Source organism: Anarrhichthys ocellatus, unplaced genomic scaffold (genome assembly GCF_004355925.1).
Source record: "Anarrhichthys ocellatus isolate YVR2014 unplaced genomic scaffold, GSC_Weel_1.0 scaffold9, whole genome shotgun sequence".
Lineage (NCBI taxonomy): Eukaryota > Metazoa > Chordata > Actinopteri > Perciformes > Anarhichadidae > Anarrhichthys > Anarrhichthys ocellatus.
Window position 1 is genome coordinate 2,243,377 of NW_022280039.1, and position 22,670 is coordinate 2,266,046.

At 42.1% G+C, this 22,670-nt stretch overlaps 3 protein-coding genes across 6 annotated transcripts in view; 1 reads left to right on the forward strand and 2 right to left on the reverse strand.

Moving 5' to 3' along the window:
• adgrv1 (adhesion G protein-coupled receptor V1) overlaps positions 1-14,745 on the reverse strand; it is a 106,014-nt gene extending 91,269 nt beyond the window's left edge. Inside the window, exons 1-3 of one of the 2 annotated variants that reach the window (XM_031849618.1) lie at positions 14,349-14,491; positions 3,246-3,433; positions 2,517-2,666 (exon numbers count right to left, since the gene is read on the reverse strand). In XM_031849618.1, coding sequence (XP_031705478.1) covers positions 2,517-2,666; positions 3,246-3,431 — 336 coding nt within the window. In that variant the 5' untranslated portion in view covers positions 3,432-3,433; positions 14,349-14,491. Of the gene's footprint in view, positions 1-2,516; positions 2,667-3,245; positions 3,434-14,348; positions 14,492-14,689 lie in introns of those variants that run through there. The other variant, XM_031849617.1, reaches the window with a different exon arrangement.
• Positions 14,746-15,397: 652 nt separating this feature from the next.
• Positions 15,398-18,813, forward strand: lysmd3 (LysM, putative peptidoglycan-binding, domain containing 3). Of its 3 annotated transcripts, none has more exons than XM_031848872.1 (3): positions 15,398-15,517; positions 16,692-16,972; positions 17,750-18,813. In XM_031848872.1, exons 2-3 carry the CDS (start codon positions 16,706-16,708, stop codon positions 18,434-18,436), a joined length of 954 nt encoding a protein of 317 aa, XP_031704732.1. In that variant the 5' UTR covers positions 15,398-15,517; positions 16,692-16,705; the 3' UTR covers positions 18,437-18,813. The 3 variants fall into 3 exon arrangements, with proteins under 3 accessions (XP_031704732.1, XP_031704733.1, XP_031704734.1); XM_031848873.1 differs by having other exon boundaries at positions 16,697-16,972; XM_031848874.1 differs by having other exon boundaries at positions 15,409-15,453.
• A 280-nt stretch (positions 18,814-19,093) lies between these two features.
• On the reverse strand, positions 19,094-22,620 carry polr3g (polymerase (RNA) III (DNA directed) polypeptide G). Its single transcript, XM_031848877.1, has 8 exons — positions 22,329-22,620; positions 22,022-22,153; positions 20,911-21,040; positions 20,263-20,328; positions 20,116-20,175; positions 19,971-20,035; positions 19,696-19,815; positions 19,094-19,572 (listed from the first exon to the last, which is right to left on the reverse strand). The coding sequence occupies exons 2-8, from the start codon at positions 22,130-22,132 to the stop codon at positions 19,483-19,485; spliced, it is 642 nt and encodes a 213-aa protein (XP_031704737.1). The 5' UTR covers positions 22,133-22,153; positions 22,329-22,620; the 3' UTR covers positions 19,094-19,482.
• Positions 22,621-22,670: the final 50 nt, after the last annotated feature.

Sequence of the window (22,670 nt, forward strand, 5' to 3'; positions counted from 1 at the left end):
AACCAGGCTATAGAGTATGTACCTGAACACATCTCAACCTCCCCCTGACACTTGCGCTCATGTGAAAAAACAGAACGCCCTACTTATCTATTGTCTTCACTTCATTTCTCTACTCCCACTGAGAGGCCCTGATGAGAAGACACTAAGACAGGAAGTAGTGGTCGCAGCCTGGTTGATTTTGTCAGGTTAGCTCACAGCAGGACGCCTCCTCAGGACTTGTGCTGTGCTCTGTGATTCGGCACTAAGACCTGACAAACTCACAGTGATCTCACAGGGCTTAAAATCACACCGCGACTTCTAGTGGGCTTCTACTGTGAGTTTTAAACTCAACAAAAATAACCATTACAGTGCAAGGAAGGTTTTCCTCTTTCTGAGCACTATTAAAGAGAAAGACCACAGCCTTGTTATTTGGCGTAACTTTCCAAGGTTTCCATTAGTGAGCTTAGTAATGGTTTCACAACCAATGCTGACAACCACCATGTCTGAGCTAGAGTGCACAAGCTTCCAACGAAACTTCCAACATCCATTTGCAATGTGCAAACTAATTAGTATATGTGCAGGCATTGTGGATAATGATCAGCTATGAGAGCCTTGACATGGTATGATAAACAGAAACATAATTTGCTCCCCCAAAACAATTTCTCAGCTAAACACAATCCAACTGATAGCTCTGCAGCATGTAAGCGTGTACGCATGTTAAGGTGAGAACAGGCCAAGGAGAAAATGAAAAACAAGTAAGTGCTTAGGCCTCTTGCATTCATCACCATATTCAAACAGGGCTTTTCCCAGCTGTAACAGAGCTTTCTTTCCGCCACTGAGCTCTTGTAGCGGTCGACTCACAGACACAGAATCCTCACGCCTTCACAAAGCCAAGCCACTGGCCGAGCCAGGGAGCAGCTCACACACATACGCGCGCATTCATCTGTGTCCGACAACAAAACCGTACTCAAATACACAGTCATTCGCGCACACAAATTCGTTGCTTAAAAGCCAGCTTTGTTATACGTATGCAGCACTACATAAACCCTGCGTCCCCCAAACTAACATGCTATAAACCCACTGTGTGGTTCTACCTTCTGTTCCTGCACAGCACTGGTAGGCTGCACCTGCTCTGGTCCACAACAATTCTACACAGTTTCTATACAGCTATACATCTATATACGTTTTGTTCTGTCATAATCCCTTTTAACAAAATTAGTACAATATTTTCTATTGAAACTGAGTTTACAGATTGATTTGTCAGAAAGATAAATGTACACTGATCAACCCTTTATTTATTACTTGCGCTTGATCTATGACACCCCTTGTAGTGCACATCCATCCTCCTGACAGTCCTTTAGAAAGCTGATAGGGGAGCATTTGGCCAACGCTTTGTCTCCCCTGTAGTGTAAATAGAAGGGCTAAGTAGGCCTCATCTGGTCTTTCACTCTGGTAGACGGCTAAATATGGGCTTGCGCTACTGGATTTTAATTAGATGACACAAAAATGCAGCGTCTTCTCAAAATGTTGAGGAGAAAGTCACTCTCGCTGACAGCTGTTTAGACTTGTGGCCGTTTTATAAATGTATATAGCTGACAATAAGAAATTCCCACTGACCTTTGTCTTAGGTCTTTTAGTATGGAATAAGACAGCAAGACCAGGCCCCCCTAGCTCATCAATCATACTTGACAGCTAAAGGCTACATGAAACCATGGAGATAGTCTCTAGGTGTAAGGCATCCCGGGCTGTGATTCCTTTGACAAGGATTTACAATGTATAACTCAAACTTTTAAACATATATAGCTGTTAGATAATAGTAAAAGCATAACAGAATTCTACAACAGAAAAAATGCAAGCCATCTGTTCTTTTTAAAAATCTAACAGTAACTGGTCTAGAAAAAAGTAGCTATTTGCTCCTTCTCATGATACGGTGTGTTTGGTAGTGCCAGTAAAAAAGTCTCAAATGCTGATGCAAGATTTGAATGTAAGTTGTGAAGCCATTGATTCATTGTAACAGACTGGGCTTTCATCAACAATAGTGTGTCAATTTCAATGGTGAATACACAACATATACAGAAATGAAATCCTCGGAATGGACATGCCCATTGACATCAATGGGGATAGCGAATGAGTGAATCACTTTTATCTACTGTGTGGTGGGGCTTTGGCTGTCAAAGTTAGTTTCTTTTCATCAAGGTGTCTTTTGGTGGGGAACCTCAGAGGCACACACAACATTTGGCCCCACCCAGGCAGCTCTGGAAAAGTCCTGTATAGAGCACACACATGAAAGACCATGTAGCTCAGAGCCTCCCAGGCTTGCACTGGCTGTCGCCCCCTCTCTCTATTGCTTAGTAGATGGGGTTAGGGTTTAGGATGGTCAGGGGCAGACTTAGAACAGTGGGACTTTGTGGACAGAAAGCTTGGAGCTCCAGAGAGAAGAGAGAAGGGAGTGTGGGAGGAAGAGGAGAGGGAGTCATCAGCAATCCAGAAAGAGACATCGAAAAAAAAGTAAGCACACACAGACAATGGGCATGTACCTGTAGTGTAAGGTTGAAGGTAAATGTCTCATCGGCTTCAGGCAAGTCATCATCTTTCACAGCAATGAAGATGGTCTTATTGGACTCAGTGGACAGCAGGACAACCGCAGCATTAATGGATTCAAAGTCCCCTGTGTTGACTCCCTCTAGCTGGGTGAAACAAGCAAACATTCAATTGTATCACTTGCCATTTAACTAAAGTAACATTCAGGCTTCTTTGTGTGTTTTCATTTGTTCTTTTTTCTTTGTTTGAAATACTTTTTGAATTTATTTGAAATTGTGAAATGGAGAGAAACAGGAAAGGCACAAGAGAGATGGAGACAGCAGAACACAAAAGATCAGAGATGGGTTTGAACCCAGGATGCTGCAGGTACATGGTTTGCATAAGCATATGAAACCCCCCCAACCACACGGCACCGTGCGTCCAGCTCTTCTTTTCAGACACCAACTGTGAGCAGCTGACAAAAGCCCCCACAAGGAGGATGTAAAGCAAAAATCCACTCTGTGGCTTAAAAAAAAAAAACAGTTTCTGCTTTCACACTGGGTGTGCTTACTGGTTTCTGTCTGCCAGAGATAAAAAGGTTATTAATTCTCTCCTTCACTGGACATAAAGGTGACAGCTCAGCAATACAGTAAGATGCTTAGATGCAGACTAAATAGATGACTTGACAGACTGATGAGTATGGATACACAATGAGCCATCAATGAAAGGTTTGTCCCGGGTCCTACCAGAACCAAAGCCGTCACATTGACCGGGTCTCCCACTCTCTCCACAACCAGCCGGATCACAGCTGTGTTGCTCTCGTTGACGACAAAGTCAGTCTTCCCCAGGAACCGCAGTGTGGCTGAGTCAGACGTAGAGCCAGGGATGGACAGAGCCAGAATCAACCCAGCTAGCAGGAGGACCGGGAGCATTCCTATAAAAAGGGGGAAACACATGAAGGAAATCTTTAAACAAACAAATGCAGTAAAGATTGACATAATGCATTTATTGAAAAAAAGCAGAGGCAAATAAGAGGATATTTACAAATTTGGAAAGCTACAGAGGGTTTATTTTGAATTCAATCAGTGCCTACATAAATACACAGATTTAATGAGATGTTCTACTCCATAATACTGCTCAAAATGTATAAGAACAGCTTCACACCTACTCATCACCCCTTACAAATCTAAAATATATATTCAGTATAGATAATAAAAGATTAAATGAATATGATATACGAGCAGTTATCGAGTGTTCAGATGTTCAGATGGCCTGGCTTTGGAAAATGTGCAGCCATACTGGCTGGCAGGCTTGCTCGTCATTGTGGTATAATTGATTCATAACATTATTCCAGAAAATTCACCAGCTTTTGTCCTCATGTTGTCACAACTGTTAAAGCAGTTGTTGTTGAGTTTATTCTTCTTGACCACATTAATGTAATGTCATGCCATGTGTTAGTAGTTCAGACAGCCTCCCATTCAATTCTGCTCTGTGAACACTCTCTTCTCTCTCTAATCATCTTTTCTGCTCCTTTGCTCCCTCCAATCATCCTCCCTTCTCTTCTACACCCCTATTCCCTCCATTTCTCCTCTCGTCTCGTCTGCTTTCCATCAGCTCTCTCACCCAGAATAATCCTAAAGCTGGATGAAGAAGACAGAGACAGTTGTCATGGTTAACGCAACAAAACAGCACCGCATGACAAATGGGGCTTGTTAAATTGCAGCCCCTCTGTCCTGTCTGTCCTCTTCCTGCTGCCTCTTGAAAAAGAACATCAGCAGCTACGGTGAATGAAGTCATGTTGTTTTTTTTTTTTTTCGAAAGCAAAAATCATTTAGGAAAGTTGGACATTGAAAATATCCCATTTTTCACATGTTCCGTTGCTGTTATATCAATTTGAGTTATTCTCGGTAGTGGCGGGTGTTTAAATAGCAACCATCCATCAATCAGTTTGTCAGCCAGGAGAACAAGAAACAGCTTTAAAAGTTGTTGGTTGACAGCTAAAGTCAGAAACAATTAATGCCGATGTGATGTGAGTGCGTGTGTGTGTGTGTGTGCGTGTGTGTGTGTGTGTGTGTGTGTGCACAGCACCAGCACTGGAGAGATTGCTGGAAAATCCATCAAAAAAGGATTTAGAGCTGGTGGGGCTGGACAGTGGGGAACATAGGGTGAGGCTAAGGGGGAAGAGAGGTGAGTGTGTCACTGGACAAAGAGAATAAATCCTGTTATTGGCCCTGCTCTCTCTCCTGGGGTTGGGAACTTCCTGCACCACTGACTGAGAGCTTGAGAGAAAAGCTACCCTCTCTCTTGTATCATCTCACTGGAACTGCCTTACAGTGTAAGTCCACACTAGTCAAGGCTATACTCTTATGGGTAATCGCATAGGTGGAGGGTAGGTGCTATTTACTAGCATCTGGACACCTGCTAGTGACTTGCCTTCCTAATTGAGTCATATTGGACAGTAAAGGCACAGCATGTCAGTTTTGGCAAAATCTAATTGACCACAGCATATTTTTTTTATCATACAGAATTCATTTTCTTTAAATTTAATCTCAGTCTCTCTATGTCATGTCTGTTTTCATTTTTCAAAATGTGACTTCCCACGCACTATTTCCTAAGTAAATCTTTGAGCCTCAAAACCTCACCTCCACAAACATCGCTTCAACCACAACCTTCTACATGGATGGCAGCAAGCATTCAACCATCTACAACAACAACGTCTTCCTATTCCAAAAGTGAGGGGTGGTCCTTTTCGTATCCACTGATGCTGCACTTCCTTCAACGGGCCTAATAGAAAACAGATGCTGTGTGGATGGCACAGGTCTGTTTCATACGCGGCAAGGCAGTTTTTATGCTGGCATCATGCGTTGTGCCAACCCTGACCCCGGGGGTTACAGGAGGACCAATGATCTGTCTGTCAAAGCAAAAGGTGGCATGCAGTGCCTGGCACAGATCTCTGACATTGATAAGGCTGGGAGTAAGAGTCCATGTAGAGAGGTCCACAGTGACACTGCTGCATGCATGCGCGCACACACACACACAAGTTTGCATACATGGATGCATCCGCCAGAGCTGGCACAGTCGGCATATGCAACCAAAATGCAAGATAGACAGCTGGGTGATGGGCCAGGACACTGGAGAGTTCTGAAATGCATGAAAGCACCCTGTCCATCACAAATAGTGTGGGCCAAACAAACAGAAATTGATGACTGGGGCCAGGACTCTAGGACATGGCACTCTAACAAGCCACATACAATAACACAAAGAGACTTCACTTTCTGAATATCCAAAATTACTTTTATTGACTTATTCTGTGACTCTAACCTCAGTCAGTTATTATCTAAATAGACCTCAACATTGACATCACCATAACAATTTTTGTCCAGTAAATATAACTTCCAGCCAACTTCTTTCTTCTTTTCAATATGCAGAGTTTTTTTTAGAATTATGGTCCTCTTGCACAAGCAGGCTTTGTGCTTGCCAGAAAAGTATCTCAGCACTGGGCATTGAGCTACAACAGGAGTGCCACTAATTCCACTCGTTTCACCGGCTAAGGTCAGATTAAAGCAAAGGGAATAATATGTAGGCAACACCAAAATATATGTAAATGTACACAAAAACGCATGTATACATCATGGAGAGTACCCCTTCGGTATCCGCTTCCAATCACTCGCTCCTCTCTATCCTCTGACCTCTCTCTGTCACACATCTAATCAATGATTTTAACCTCTTTTCCTGTATCTCTGTGATGGAAAGCTTATCACCACACAGCCTTCCCGACAGGATCAAACATGATAAGCACCATGACCAGTCAACAGTGACAACATCAGTGCCGGTCAGTGCTGGTCACCTGCCAGCCCTTCTTAGAGCAGCCTATCAGCGTAAGGAGTCTGGTTGACAAAAAACACAACTTTGGATAACTCCCAGACACACGCACACACACACACACACACACACACACACACACACACACACACACTCACTCACTGATCTATTGGATATCCCTGTCAGAGGTGCTGAGGAGGTGTCTGGTTGCAGGGCTGCTCCTGGGGTCAGTGTGCGGCGCTGATGCCTCTAGGGTTTCTCCTGACAGTGGTCTATGTGTTGCAATCTTTAGCATCAATTATTCACTGCAAGCCCACGACTTAACAGTCAGAGGATGGTAGTAAGTGTGACACTGCAGGATTCGCTGCATAGCACATGCCCTGTGCCGTCTGTGGTTAGTCAGGTAACCGGGCTGTTGACATAAGTACGTAATCATGCAAGCTGTCACAGGCAGTCCTGTTTTACACTGAGTGATTTAAATTTCTCCTTGTTAACTAAAAAATATGCCTCCATTTTTGTCTCATTAAATACAGAATCTGTCATCCTGTTTTGCCACTTCAGCGCTCTGGAAGCTTCTCGAGGTAAAGTACCAGCCTCTACTGTATAATCACAGCCAAGGACTTTGCTTTTATCCTTTGCTATTTCACTGAGAATACTCTGTATTGGAAGCTTTAAATGGGCAAAGCAATACTCTTACTTCCTTTTTGGTATAGAGGGTGTGTAGGACAACAGTCTGTAGAGTTTTAATCAAGGGCTTTCCCATGAGGCATCCTTGCCCTGAGGCTTCCCTGGTCCTGAGACGCCCTTGGTGAAGAGCTTGTGGTTATATCTGGCAGTTAATCACAACCACTCGCATATACACACACACACACACACACACAGAAAGTGATCTCCAGTTGTCTGACACTGGGAGGCCTTCAGTGGGATCTCATTCATCAATTTTACAGCTCTGGTCGGTGATCTGGAGTCAGTCTGGCCACAAAAAGAAACTGCTCTGTCATTAACATCAGCTAATATAACGGGGTTCCTGGAACGTTTGTGTGTCTCTTCAGGACAAATTCGCACTAAAAAGTAACTACGAAAACATACAGTGCGCCTGATACTGACTGAGATAAACAGATGAGTAAACAGCAACACAGAGGCAGATGGTGTGGTAGGTAGAAGAGCTACAGAAAGAGGGGATTTACCTTTATCAATTTGTTTTTATATACAATGTATGTTGGGACTGCTTAGCCAATTCTTCACGAATACAAACAGTTGAAAATGAAAGTGCCTTGTGGTCAGATGGCCTGGTTATTATTCAGAAGTCAGAATAAATGTGAAAAATGCCTAATATGAGCAGGCAGCAGCAGAGTTTGCTCAAAATATCTTTACAAAAAGTGTTTATTAAAGCCATTGATACCTTAAACACAAAAGCAAATAGAGCAAATCTAATCAACTAAAATAAAATAAGAAAATGCTATTGTGTTATTTAATGCATACAACCAAAATGTTGTCTCTTTTCATAGAAAGGCTGTTGTATTAGTTCAGTTTGTATTTATAAGTATGGTGCCTCCTCTGCTCTGTTTATTGGATTGTTTTCTGTTTGAGCTCCACTTCACATTAAGCGATGCTACCGGGCCAATGTGTCTCGGGCCCTACCACAGAAACCACCCACCGTCCGTGCTCAGCCCGGCGAAGCCGCGGCTGCCATACCCGGTCAACTCACGAGCCCATAATTGCACTTCGCGTGTAGTTTCTCCTTCTAGTATTTTTAGATTAGTGAATGTTCTCGCCATACAGAGAATTTGGGGGGAAGAAATTAAGAAACTTAATAAGCGAGTAGAGCTAAAACATACATCATTAAATCTGACAAAAAACTCACTTGTTACTCACTTGGCTTATTTTGGAGAGCTATTATTTTGAGGAGAAAAACAGAAAACCTACCATTAGTCCAACAAGAGGGGGAGAAATATATGAGGGGAAATTAGGATGGCAATGTGCTGAATTGCAGCCAAATTATGCCATTCCACATAAGGGGAACTAAACAACACTTGAATGAATTCTCTAAAGAACAAAAACGCATGAGGTCAGCCTCCCAGCTATTGTCAGCCGATACTTTTCAACCAGGCATTTCTCCTTCAGGGGCAAGAGGCTGCCAATCAAGTGTGCATTTTACTGTGAAAAAAGAAACAGAGAGAGGGAGAGTTTTCCTGAGGTATTGTCCTCAGGGCCGTGGTCGGCTGCTCTTAAGTTGAGCCAATGGCATCTCGCATCCCTAACTAAAAACAAGACTTTTTTTCTTCTTCTTAGTGGGAAGTAAGGAATATAGAAAAGAAAAGTGGTTCCAACTGACTTGGAACCAGTGCATGAGCAATTCAGAGCGTTTTCCAGTTTGAGCATTGGCTCACTGATTAGCCTGTACGACACACAGTGATGGAGGCCGACAGAAAGGCACTTTCAGGGGATTAAACAAGGTTGTGCTCTCCACAGCCTCGCACACCAAAGGGCCAAATTAGCAAGGGTATTGCTTCATTGCATGTAACTAGTTGGGCCTTGATGAAATGCTAATTGCATTTCAAAAGAATTCCCAAAACAGAGAACGGGGGGAGTATTTTCACTGGAGAAGAAGCGGGACTTTACGATTCACTGACCAGCACACAATTTTAAGGAGCAGGCTTTTGTTCACTCGTGCTCCTTTCTGTGTTTTCTGTGCATTTCGAAAATTGCCACAGTTCTCTCATCTTTTGTTTCTCCCACTTTTTGGCATGCTGGCCTCCTCTCCAACAGAACCCAAACCATCCTATTCAGACTCCCTTCTTTTCTCTCGGCTCTACTTTATCACTCCTAAACAAGGACATACACAGCACACACATCTTTGGTACAGTAGGTGTGGGAGAGCCCCTCTTTCAGGCCTTTGCAGCTTTGGAAAACTAAGGGCCAGATGGCAGGCTTGAGGAGGAAACAAATCCCTGAACAAGTGTGGTCAACCGATCCTTATTATCATACATAAATATAATAAGAACTGTTGTGCTGCACATTGCTCTCATCTAGCTGCAAGCTTGTTGTCGGTCGCACAGATTCAGAACAGTTATGCAGCTCTGAATGTCAGCGGGTGCACTTACATGCTTACACGTTGTAAAAGAACACAACGTGTGTTTGGATCCTATCATGCACTGACATAAACACAACAATCAATTTGAAAGTTATCTCATCTTGCATTGAATGCCATTTCTATCAAATCTAAACATTTTTTCCTTTGCAGTGCTTCACAGATGACACAATGAAAGACACAAGAATGCAGCGTGTCTTTTCTATTTATCATTAATTGATCCTGATCTTGTGAGATGTTTTACTCACAAAGCTATAATATAATAAAAGGCACCCAGAGCCAGTGGATGAATACATCTTTTTACAACAATAAACACCCCCCGTCACCTCTCAGCCATGCTCAGATCAACCACCCCCACCTATTGGAGGAATTCCTCTGTCATGACCAACTACAGTACAATGAGGGAAGTGAGAGATAAACTGAGAAAGACAAGAAAAGAAAGAAAGAGGGGCTGGTGTAAGGGACGGGGCAGATGGGGGGTCGGAGATGAGTTAGTGTGTGTGTGAGGGTGTGTGTGTGTGTGTGTGTGTGTGTGTGTGTGTGTTTGTGGATGAAATAATACAGAATGGGTCAGACACACACATTGGGGTGGCGGATAAATAAGGTTGAAGGGTAACGGAGAGAACTAAGGATTTTGAAAGATTGATCTTAGAGTCAGTGACCTACATCAACAGGTTTATGTTTTAAATAGGCACCCGACCCTTCTGTCTCTCTCTCTCGCTCTCTCTCTCTCTCTCACACACACACACACACACACACACACACAAAGACCCTGGTGAAAGGCAGTGGCGGTACTAACAAAGAAGGGAAGGGTATAGGGATGGATAGCCAAGATGTCCTTCCAGTCGAACATGACGTGTGACCCACTCAACCCGACCAGTCTAAATTAGGACAGGAAGCAGGGGCCGTTATGGGATGTGTTCCACGTGGCTCCCCCAAAAACATCTTGGCGAGGCGAAGTCATGGGGATTTATTGCCCTACAGAGGGACCCATGTGGGGGTCTGCGCGTTCAAAGAATGGGATCAGTGAAGAGCAACCAAACAGTGTGTTCATTTATCAAATAATGCTGCAGAGCAGGTTTATGGCTTCAGAATAATAAGTCATTCAATGATCACAAAAGGGAAAAAAGAGGATTCCTGCTTTCAACAGTCCGTGCGACTTAATCTAATTTGTACAAACTACAGAGTCTAGCCAAGCTAATGTGAACCACAGGAAACAGCCTTCCTAAATGTTCTTTTACTTTTCATTATGTTTTGACATTTGAGAAAGCGATGTTGCTCTGTGTGCTTCCTGCTGATTTACCATGCAGTTTGCAACATAGCTGCTTTAGCTGAACTGGATTTATATGTATTTGCTATAGAATATGATAAACATATTACAAAAATATAAGAAACGTCATTAATGTTATGGATTAATCTAAATATATTTATATTTATATTATTGTTAAACCCAACAGATAAACTGGTAATGTGATCGTCTATACTCATCACAGCAGGTAGGAAAGGCTGACCTGTCAGAGGCCACCGGCTTTACTAACATCACAAGAGGTCAGAGTTCAAGTTTAATACTTGAATGGAAATGCTGGGCAGCTGTGGGAGGACACCTCATCGCTACAGAGTGCAAGGTATAACAATACGTGTGTGTGCGTGTGTGTGTGCGTGTGTGTGTGTGTGTGTACATGCGTGTGTATGTATGAGAGTACAATTATTAGAGTTGACAGCAAGTTCATGGCCGAGGGTTTGCTGCAGGGACAATACTAGCATCCTCTTCCCGGGAATAATATGCGGTTTTTAAAGCCCACTGAAAAGACCTCTGGATCGTTGGCCATCGCTGAGGACCCACTACTTTCCTGTCCCTCAGCTCCAAGAACAACAACTACTAAAACATGATACTGTCTCCTGTGCGTAAGCATGAACTATCAAATGATTTTTAAAACAAAGTACTAAAATCCCCAAAACATTTTAAAAGACTTATTTACGACTTGAGTTTGTCCACTCACTAAATCTAAAATCAGCTTTATCGGGGTTTTCCAGACATGTTGGCACACAAGTTAAACAAATAAAAGCACTAAAACTAATTATTTTCAATTCATCAGATATTTTCCTGCATTTTCAATTTCTTCTTAGAGCCTTCAGCATACTTCTTCTATCCGTGCCTTAACTATACTGTCTGCCCACAGCAGTGACTTATTTTCCCACATTGGCCAAATATCACTTCCTTGAGAAGCAATACACTGAAATGACACCAAACAGTCAATGAGATGTCTAACAAACTTACTTCTGATTTAGAATTATTTAATCTCAGAAAACTATTTCTATCCCTAAAACTCTAATCCGGTCACACTATACAACACAGAAAACCGTTTAATCCAAAAAGCACCAATAACTCATGACTACGTGTGCAAGTGAAAAACATTTTGCTATTTTCCAGTTTTGCATCATGGCTGTTGATCTCAATGGGCTCATTTTAATATAGCCTAAATATAATTAAAAGGTATGGGCTATCTCTATAAGGATGTGTACACAAGTAACTGTATCGTTATATTTTATTTCATTTTATTCTATTCCAATTTAAATATTTGTATTATGTAATATGTGTGTATAGCATTAGGGGCTACAACTTACATTTAATTGTGCAACCCTGTGATGTGTAATGGTGGTAAATGAATTTGCAGCCTTGAAACCTTCCACATGCACAAACGTAGTGTTTCAAAAATGTTGAGCCCTACGGTTCATAAACCCAAACAAGCATTCAGTGAGCCCAGTCAGCTCACAGCACAGTGAAAAGGAGGCGGGTTTAAGGTATACATCTGTCTTGCACCAAAGAATTATGAATTGTTCTGCTGCATGGTACTTCTGAGGGAAATGGTAATTTGAGGGAGAAGTGGGAATGTTGGTGCAACATTTTATGCTCTCAAGGTGTGGAAATGAAAACCAGACCATAACTAATAAGAGGTGTATAGTGTAGGTCTGCTGGTTTTCTCATCTCACGTCATGAAAAATGTAAATGCAGAACACTCACTGAGGCGAATTATAAGATTTTGCAGTGCGTTTACTAGTTATAACATTTGCTACATAGCCTAAATGAACGTTATCCTCCGCAGGCCTGCATTTTCATGTGATTATTAAAGAGGATATCATAAGCTGCAAAAAAACATGTAAGAAACCAACCAATTAGCTTGTGTTTTTATATAAACGATATGGGAAGTAATATAGAACTACAGATGACAAAAAAGATCATAAATAGAATAACATGCAATGTTTGAATTCAACGTTATAAACATAAAGAGATCCTTTACACCTCTTGCCCCCAACAGTGATCCATGGTGCACATATCAGCGGAGGCAGGCACAGCCTGTTGCAAGGCAGTATTGAGAACTGTGCAATCATCTACTATTTCCCTCTATTCCAACACACTGGGAAGGCGTCCCCAGCAAACATCAATCTCATCCTTTCCGCAATGTGCAACACTTCAACACCTTTCATCAATGTACAAGCTCTGTTTATAGCACTGTCCCCTTTTGTAGTGCGCAGCCATTAGAGGGGTGAGACAGAACCGGAGAGAGGCAGGCAGTAAAACAGTTTCCGCCCAGTGAATCACATTCAGACCCTCACACAGGCGACTGGGGGCTGACCCCTGCCAGGCGATGACATAAACACTGACAAACAAAGGACCTGAGCTCTGAGCAAGTGTGGATCTTAGAGGATCTAAATCTACAAAAAAAAAAAAAACTGACTGTGGCCCAGGGGTTTGGGATGATGGAAATAGAGATTTGAGGTTTGAGAGGGGGGGGGGGAATGTGAAAATGTCATGGCAAGTGTTGCGGCTTCTCTACAAACAAAGGGGGACAACTGCTCAACAGATCCCATAATGTCACCATTTTATACAAAGATATAGTCCAGAAACAGTTAACAGTGGAGGCTGGCGCTAAGGAAGAGCAGGTGTAAGTGCTGAATGGATACAGAAGCAGCTCCCTCCCTTCCTCCCCAGTGAGAAAAAGGGATTTAACTGCGCTGAGGCACAACAGAGGAGGCAACAAAAGAGATTTGCAAGGGACGAACCAAGATGACATCATGTCAAAGCAATTAGAGATAAGGTGGACATATTCAATTATTCAAGGAAAGAAAAACCCCACCCCGTCAACTGGTGTGAACTATGGAGCCTGCACGTCTGCGTAAAATACGCAAAGAAGCACAATGAGGCTACAGGCACCACTCATTGATTTAACAGTAACAGCACATGTGCGCAACTTTAAGTGTGCCAAGATTACTTATGGCCCGAGTAAGCTTATAGATTAGTCAACGGAGCCTTTATGAGAGGGTCTCCAGCTCACCATGTGTGGCGGTTCCCCCCTGAATTGTTGTTTTATTTCAGTGGGAGAGAGAAACCCACACAAAGCGCAGTAATCACACTGGAGATCCTGGATGTAACCATGGAAGCGTTTGTCTCCGTCCTCAATGGGCTACCCGGCCATTCATTTACTGATTGCGCTGAATCAATATTTAGGCTTTTCAAATTTTATTAGCTGCTCCAAGGGGGATTTTTGGCACAATGCAAAAAGAAATTAGCGGTGGCCAACTACTTTTAATCGTTTTGTTATAGTGTCCTACAATATGTCTGCTTGAGCTGTCTGGCATAATTGATGAGGAGTGTCGCTACTCATTTGTTTCTTTTATTCGCTGCACTATCAGTACACCACTATAACGCCTTGAGTTACTGATTGACTTTAATAAATAAAAAAATCTGAGACGTTTGCTTTGTCCTAGAGTCGGGGTAACCATGTGTCACAAAGCGATTTTGCATCCAAGTATTTCTACGAAATCATCCAGCAAAGTTTTGCTGATCGCCGCATATCCGAACTATCAGCCCGTACTCACAATGACAAACAGAAGCATGTGTTTGAAAAGAGACTTCCGATAAATCATTCCAACTCACCTGACACCTTCCTTGGATTCTCCGTCCAAGATAAATTACTACGCTGTATTTAATGCTGACGATAACATCGATGAGTCCTCTCAGAGTCAAAAGCTCCTTCTCTTCTCAAACAGCATCCGATATCTGCTGCTCAACTCGATTTGTCCTTCTTGGGGATCCCGGTGAACTGCATGGGGTGAAGCGTGTGTGTCATCTAGCGGGACTGGAGGAATAACAGAGACGGAGATGTTCCCCGGTCTGTTCAGGACCTTCTACTCTCTCTATAAACAACGTCGTCCTCCTGCGGCCACGTGAGAGCTACTGCTGCTGTACACACACACACACACACACACACAACTCACCGATCCAACGGGAAGATTAGTTTGCAGCTACGCAGGGATTCCAGCTCGTCTCCCGGTGGCTGCCTAATGAGACAAGATGTTTTAATCTCATTTGTTTCTCGTATGGTGCTCAGTGTGGTGGTGCACAGCGCCACCCTGTGACCCGATGAAGCGCCCGTGAAACTGTCTCTCCTTTCTTTACTCAACATAAACTCTGCAAATGTTTACTTCTTCATAAGCTATTTAAAATCTGACAAAATTGTATAACTAATGCATGCAAGTGTGCATGCATCTTTGCCCGGGTAACCTATCATGTGTGCTATAAATAAGTATCATGCTAAATATGTCCCCAGCTAACATTAAATGATGGGAGGGACGGTGCTGACTCTAATTTAGAATAGGCATTGATGACATTTACTGCATACACTCCATAAACCCAGTGATGGTAATTAAAGCCTATTTTCTACTGACTAGATATGTTGAATTGTAATTAACATGGCAATTAGTTTAGGTATATGGTACGCAATAAACTTGGTTGCCACGGATATGAATACAAATGTCTGAATATAATAATACTAACTTTCAAGTCTGTTGGTTCCCATCACAGCAATGACGACCCTGACCTTTAGCGCCATCTCGCGATCAGAAGTCAGGACTCTGTTGAAGACGTCACTCGACACGTCACTACGCAAACATTTTGTTGACGTGGCGTGAGCGGTAGCGACTCAACAGTAGCGAGCGGGTAGGAAACTAACGCTAAGCAAAAAAGGAAGGTGAGACCGAAGGTAAATCCCGGGGAAATATGGATATTATCCAGGTCAACTGATTGATCGGTGTTCACATTACCAGGTAAAGGTTATTGTTGGCGAAATCATCCTAATTTATCATTCACCAACGGTGACAACAGGCGGATAGCAAGGCACAAACCTTACTTGTCACATAACATAAGGTGGACGCTAGTTAGCACTAGCCTGACGTTAGCCTGTGCAGATGGTTCTTAGTTAGCGAACTGTGGATGTGCGCTGTAAATCTCAGCCTTATTGGTACAAGACCAACGTGGCTGTTAATTTAAACCACTGCTTTGGTGGCTTGTGTTTCTAAAGTTACTAGTTATTCCTCTTGGACGGATGTCGACTGGACTGAGTTGTAGCATTAAGCTAGCTATGTTGTTTTATAGACAATTTCTTTAGTTAAGTATGTGCCAAGATGGTATTTTAGCCACAGTAGCTCTTGTAAGATTAGCTTGTTAACCACTCTCCTGTGCGCTTGATAAAGGAGATGATTCTAGGCAACGCGTTAGATTGCCAGCTGCTAACGTGGCTAACATTACATCATGTTTAAAGTACGTTAGTTATCTAACGTTAGATTAAAACCTGTTTTACCGTTACATCACCGCTGCGATAGGGCAGTAGCTAACGTTAGGATACGTCAACGTTATCAGTCAAGATATGATAATCCACAGTAATGTTCTTATGGTTGTAATGGTTAACGAAGCAAACATTGCAAAAACAGAGGACATTGACATCTCGAGGATTCAACGTACTGCCTGTAAGGTCTCTTATCCATCTGGAAGGGACCCAATTCTTATCTACTTTAACATGAATGAGGACTGTCTGTGAGATTGACACGAGTCTCTCATTCACTGCTCCCTTAATTGCAGGTTTTAGGAAATAAATGCATGGGCTTGAATGGTGTCATACATTTGATATGGTCAATTTATAACAGTGTGATGACATTGACAGTTACATTGGAACAAAGTCATAGTTCCTAGACATAGTCACCTGCATGTGTAGTAAGTTTTGATGATCTGTCAAGTTGTCAGAGGCACGTGTGCCTGCCATGATCTTCTTTTTTACAGCATAGCCCTCTTATTTTAAGCTATACAACCCGTTAAATGAGAATTGTGTGTGACTTAATGAGGGACTTATTGGTTCAGGCGAGTTTTTTTCTTTTTAACTTCCTTTAGAATAAAAGCATACCTTGCTGGTATTTTGGTACTCAATCCTGTCTCTGCTCTTCCCAGTACAGTGAAGAAAAATGTCCAGTATAAGCCAGCACTATGGCTTCCAGTCAGCCACCATGGTGAAGCCTGCCAATGGCGGTCATGCCTATCTGTTTGGAAACAATGGCTCAGAGAATGACCTGTCTGAGGAGGATGGGGAGAGCAATGAGCTGCGGCCGCGTGGCAGAGAGAGGCTGCGGAGAAGCACCTCCAGAGAGAGGATGGACGACATTATTTACCTGACCAGAGAGATCCAGGAGGGGGACACCCTGAACAGCATTGCCCTGCAGTACCATTGCTCAGTATGTTTGTCTTCAGACCTGTGTGTGTGTGTCTGTCTTTCTTAATCTCCTTGAAGAGTACCCACTTAACTCTCCTTCATTTTCACTGTTGCATATTTAAAGCGGCTAGAACTGTTATAACAACAATGTATTAAATGACAATGTGAAACGGGTCACTTGTAGTGATGTGTCTGCGGCTCCCCTCGACTTCACAGGGCTTTATGGTGAGTTTCAGCTCATTGTTAAGATTTTAGACCCGTTTTCAGCCTCAGCAGGCAGCAGTTTTCGGCAAAATTACTCTATAACCCCATTGTACGCTACCCGCTCAGCACTTAACAGCATACGCAGGCTAGCGACTAGCTCAGATTTTGTGTTCACAACTAGTTTCAGTTGCCTCTTAGTGGCAAAAATATATAAATGACACACTTGTACCAATATCAATGATTCAGTTTATGACTGGTACAGTGACATGCAACAAAAACACTCCTTTAGAACATATCAAGGTTAGGTAAGATTACATGACAGGATTTTTCTAATAAACTGTCATTGCATACCTTCCATATATTTCCACTGCTATCATATGCATATTATATATAATACTGTTATGTGTATTTATTCGGCTTGCTTTACTTTTATTTAGTCTTTTTTTGTATTTAATAATTTGTATTATTTCCTGCATTCTCTTGTTGACTTTGAATCCAGAATTTTCAGACCACAGTTGATGTAAGATAGTAGTTTGGCAGTAAGCAGTGTCATAAATTCATCTTTCTCCTGTGTGTGTGTGTGTGTGTTTGTTAGGTGGCGGATATAAAGCGCTCCAACAACCTCTTGACAGAGCAGGACTTCTTTGCCCTGCGGTCAGTCAAGATTCCTGTGAGGCGCTTCAGTGTCCTCACTGAGACTCACAGCACTGGACCTCTCAAATCTGCCTCCCCCGCAGCTGCCAGGCGCCTCCACCAGATCTCACCTGTTACCTCCCTTCCCGCCGAGTCCTCCACAGACTCTTCCTCTTCCACCGACAGTGTGGAAGGATTTCTAATGGAGAAGGACAAGGACATTGAGCGGCTGGTGAAATCCACAGGTCCGTCTCGCAGCAGTCTGAATGAGGTTGTGTCCTCCTTAACGCTACAGCAGCCGCTTCTAGGAGAAGTGGAGTATAAACCGGTACAGAGAAAGGACCCTTATTATGGGGCAGACTGGGGCATGAGGTGGTGGATGGCTGTGGCTATTATGCTGGTTGTTGGCATTGTCACACCTGTGTTTTATCTGCTTTACTATGAGGTTCTTGTGAAAGCTGACGTCAGCCATCATGGCATTCCTACACAAGCTCATGGCAACGGACCTCATGGACCTCTCCAAGGCAATAATTTAGACCTCCCTGTTGGAGACAAGGCAGGGGCTGGACACAATGATGGCAATGTGGTTAATGGAGATCCACAGGGACATGTGGACAAAGCAGGAGACGGAGGGCATGAGAAAACATAAAAAGGGATTATTACTTTACCTCCACATTTGTTGCCAACTCAGACTTAATAAGACTAGGTGGATGTTCCCATTGATATGTTGTTTTTTAATAGGCTTATACAGCAATGCAATCTGTCTGACAAGGACAGTCACTTTGTAGTGAGGGCATTCATTTTTATATGGTTGAGAAACTAGGAATAAGGGTGTGGCCACTGTCATTCCTGGTCTGTTTAACATTACATGCTTTCCAACAAGGAGTAACAATGGGCTAAAACAGTTAGGCGTTGCTGAACTTTTCGAATAGACGGATACATTTGAGTCAGTGTAGCCAATGGACTTGAGGTAATGTTGTAGTTATCTATGCTGCCGCGTTCTCAGTAAGCTACACACAAACTATATCCAGGGATTTCAAAAAGAAACAAACAGCAAAACTCTTTATTCAGCAAATCATAATTCTGAGGATTTGGCTTTATTAGTTTATTAGCAGTTTTATTGCCATGTTGGAAATTGTACTTCCCAACACTATTTCTTGGGAAAGTATGATTGCTGTCATTGAGTTTAATATAGAATTAATTTATTTCAACTCTATTAAGATACTTACACTATCAGTATTGAGGTACCAGTTGAATTATTCTTACTTTCAGCTTGCCTAAAGAGTTTCTTTATTTCACAGCATAGTGAGGAAAGTGGGAAATGCACATTATTCCCATGACTCATTTTTGTAATTGTGAGATTTTAGACTTTGTTACATACCCCATTTATTGTATTCCTGTGTTCACTTGATACTTTATGAAAAAGCATTACATGTGTTGACAGTATGTGCCTTTTTAACCTGTGCAAATGTGCCTCAGGCTGTAAAATAAATAAATCTATTTTGAATAAATTATTACCAGTGTGCGCAGCTTGGCCTTTGTTATTTACACAAGTCTTCAAAGGAAAGCCTGCCCTTCAAGATCAAACAAAACTGACTGTGAAACACTATTTGCAACATATATACAATATTTAACCAGTAGTGGCAGTCACATGATTGTTTACTTCAACAGTGAGTTTGCACGGGCGATACTTTCTCAGTATGTAGCTTCGCCATCAATGTTCTCATCACTTCCCGCAGCACCGTCTTCACCATTGTCAAAATAGCTGTCAATGTAGTCGTTTTCCTACGGAGAAACAAAAGAAACATGAAGTCAGATATTAACTCCGCTTCTTACATATCGACCACATTAGATTTGCGTTAAACAAATTTGCCAAAAGCGATTCCAGGTTGTGATTTGTAATCTAACCTCTTCAACATCCTCTTCGTCATATTCTTCCTCTTCAATTTCTTCCTCCTCATTCCCGGGTTTCTTTTCGGTCTCGTCGTCTGATTTTTCAGGGTTTCCTTCATCGTTCTTTGCCAGGTTCTGAAATGTTGTGGATAAGTGCAAATATACATCCTGAGCTCATTTATACTTCATCAACTTCATGAGTACTTGATAAATCACGTCAAGAGACAATGAATAGTACATGTCATGCTCAGTAGTTTGAAACTGAACAAACAAAGTGACGAAAAGCTTACGTCTAATTTCTTCAGCATATCCTCTGCGTCTTTGCTTGATATCTTCTCAGTTTTCTTCTTTGTTTCTGTTGGATTGGGGCATTTTGTCTTTATTCTTAAAGGAATAAAATGGAATGGCATTACATACATCATGGCTTTAACATACCTTTTTTAGCACACATTTTTTTCTTTTTGGGCATCAATTCTTTTGGAAGGAGGTTCCAGTCTAAAATATCAAGAATAGCATTCCATTATTTTACTTTTTGTTCTTCTAAATTTGCTGTAATCAAATGACAGTATGTAATGCACGTACCTGGACTCCAATCCTGATCTTCTATCAGTCTTTGCTTCAAGTATCTCTCGGTGTATCTCTCCACTTCTGTTTCATGCAAACAAGAGAAAAGTCAGCTTCAGTATAATCTAAAACTAATCCCAATTCACTTTTACAACACACTCAGCAGTTTATCAGAACCATGAATTTAGCAACATAAACCACCGGGTCCTACTCCTGATCCATTATCACAACCACAAATCTGTTTGAACTATTTACTATAGAGTCATCAGTTTTTGGGCTTTAATAGTGCCAAAACAAAAGACTTTCATAGATGAAGTTAGAAAATAGAAAGCACTTAAATTATGCATCCAACAACATTTAGAACAAGACATTCTGAAAACTTGATCTACTACTTGTGAATATATATTTAGCCCATCGCTGAACAAGGAAACTCTAAAGACACCACCCGGCCAGACCACAGAAATAATATTAAAACTGCCAGATGAGGCAGCAGCTGTAACTCAATATTCTGCAATAACTATACCTCTCTCTCCTTTTCCCAGATATGACCCTGATGAAATGTCTCAGTTCCTAAGTGATGCATCATCTTCCCTCACAGCAGCCAATTGTCTTGTCATAGCATTTCTATCAGATGTCAGGTTTCTAAAGCACTACTCTCCTCCTCACCTGCTTTATTGGACTGAGCCTTAATGTTGTGTGGTAGCTGTTGCATTGTTCCCCTCATCTCCTGTTTTAAGGCCAGCATGTAGTCCTCATCCTCGCCAGCTTTCAGCGGCACCGGCTTGAAGTCTGTGTTCTGGAGGAGGATGGATAGTGAAGGGCGATAATACCAATTAAGTATGACAGTTACTTTTTCACAGGTAATTTGTTTGCAACATCTTCTCCTACACTATGGAGTAGATGTGAAAAGTCTGTACATTTATGGATTTACAGGTTTAGTGTCACCTTCAACTTTTCTTCAACAGAATACATCTTTGTTTTAACTGATACAGTAAAATGGTACCAAATTGATCCTACAATTACATTGAAAAAGATGATTTCAGGACAAAAGCAGCTCAAGTACTGAAGTATTCTTAAAAATTGACAGATCGTTTTATTATATTTTTATGACACATACATCACAAATTTTATGGTAAGAAAAAAACTAAACAGAAATGACCACTGAACATCCTGAACCTGTGTCCTTTGTGGTCCTTCAGTCTAAGCAAGTGGGCACAGGTGTCACGTACAAAGCAAGGCTTAATATGCAAAAGGTCAAAATGACCCCCGGGGGCCTCAAAAGCATCAGGTTTATCAGGTGGTTTGTCGTAAAGTATTTGGGAATATCTACCATCAACTCATGAGACAACGGGCCCCCAGACACGGACACAGAATATTGCAAACAGTACTCAGCCCCTCTAAAGACCCATAGATAAACTTAGGGGATAAACGCTCACCTAAAATAACAAACATTTATGAGCAACTGTTAGTTTGTCTATTGTTACCGTGACAATTACAAATATCATTTCACATTTGATATATGCAAAATACAACATCGTTTTTTCCATAACTTGTACTTTTGTTCAAACATAATGGATATATTAATTATACAAGTCTACGTTTGAACTGTCATGCACATGTCTCTCTGATTTGTAAACAAATGCGGTAAATCACTTAAATGCTGTGCCATGAAACGCTTTCAGGGATTAGAGGTGAATTTAATACACTGCAATGTGATATGTCATCCTGGGTTATCTGCATTTGTGTGTGTGTGTGTGTGTGTGTTGTCGGGACTTACTGGAAACAGCGGGTTGGGCCCCACCCTGGATTCTGGCATGCTGCCCCTGCCGATGCCCAGAGCCTCGACGTTGAAGGTAAAGGCACCTATTCCACGACCCTTGCCTGCCATGGCTGCAAGCCTCCTCTGTACCTACAACACAGGGTCCACATGCCGTTAGGCAACTCGCTGTCAAACACGTGTAGACACAACTTCATGTGCTACAGCTTTCATCGCCTGTAAGCCTGCACATTGCCTGCTATGAACCGTTAATCAACGTCGACACATCACATGCTCATTATCACTTTTTAAAAGTTGTCATACTCACTATGTGACTGTTTGTGAATTGCTCCTAACGTGGAGACGTGTTTCAGGGCTGTTCACTGGCATTTAGCCGTTTAGCCTCTACTAAGTCTCCATGGTTTCACTTTTTCGATCTTACTTTACGTAAACATTCAGCTACTCAGTTGTATCTGTTGTTCGGCACGTAAACTAACTCCTGAAATCACCAATTTTACAGCTGAATCTAATGAAGCAATGAGCAGCGTGGACACCTATGCACACATGCTTCTCTCGGGCAGTCAGCGTAAATGTGACTCTAACTCGCCCCGCCCCTGTAATGACGTGTTTGTTTCCAGCCAATAGAGTAGCGCGCTTTATGTTGTCGTCA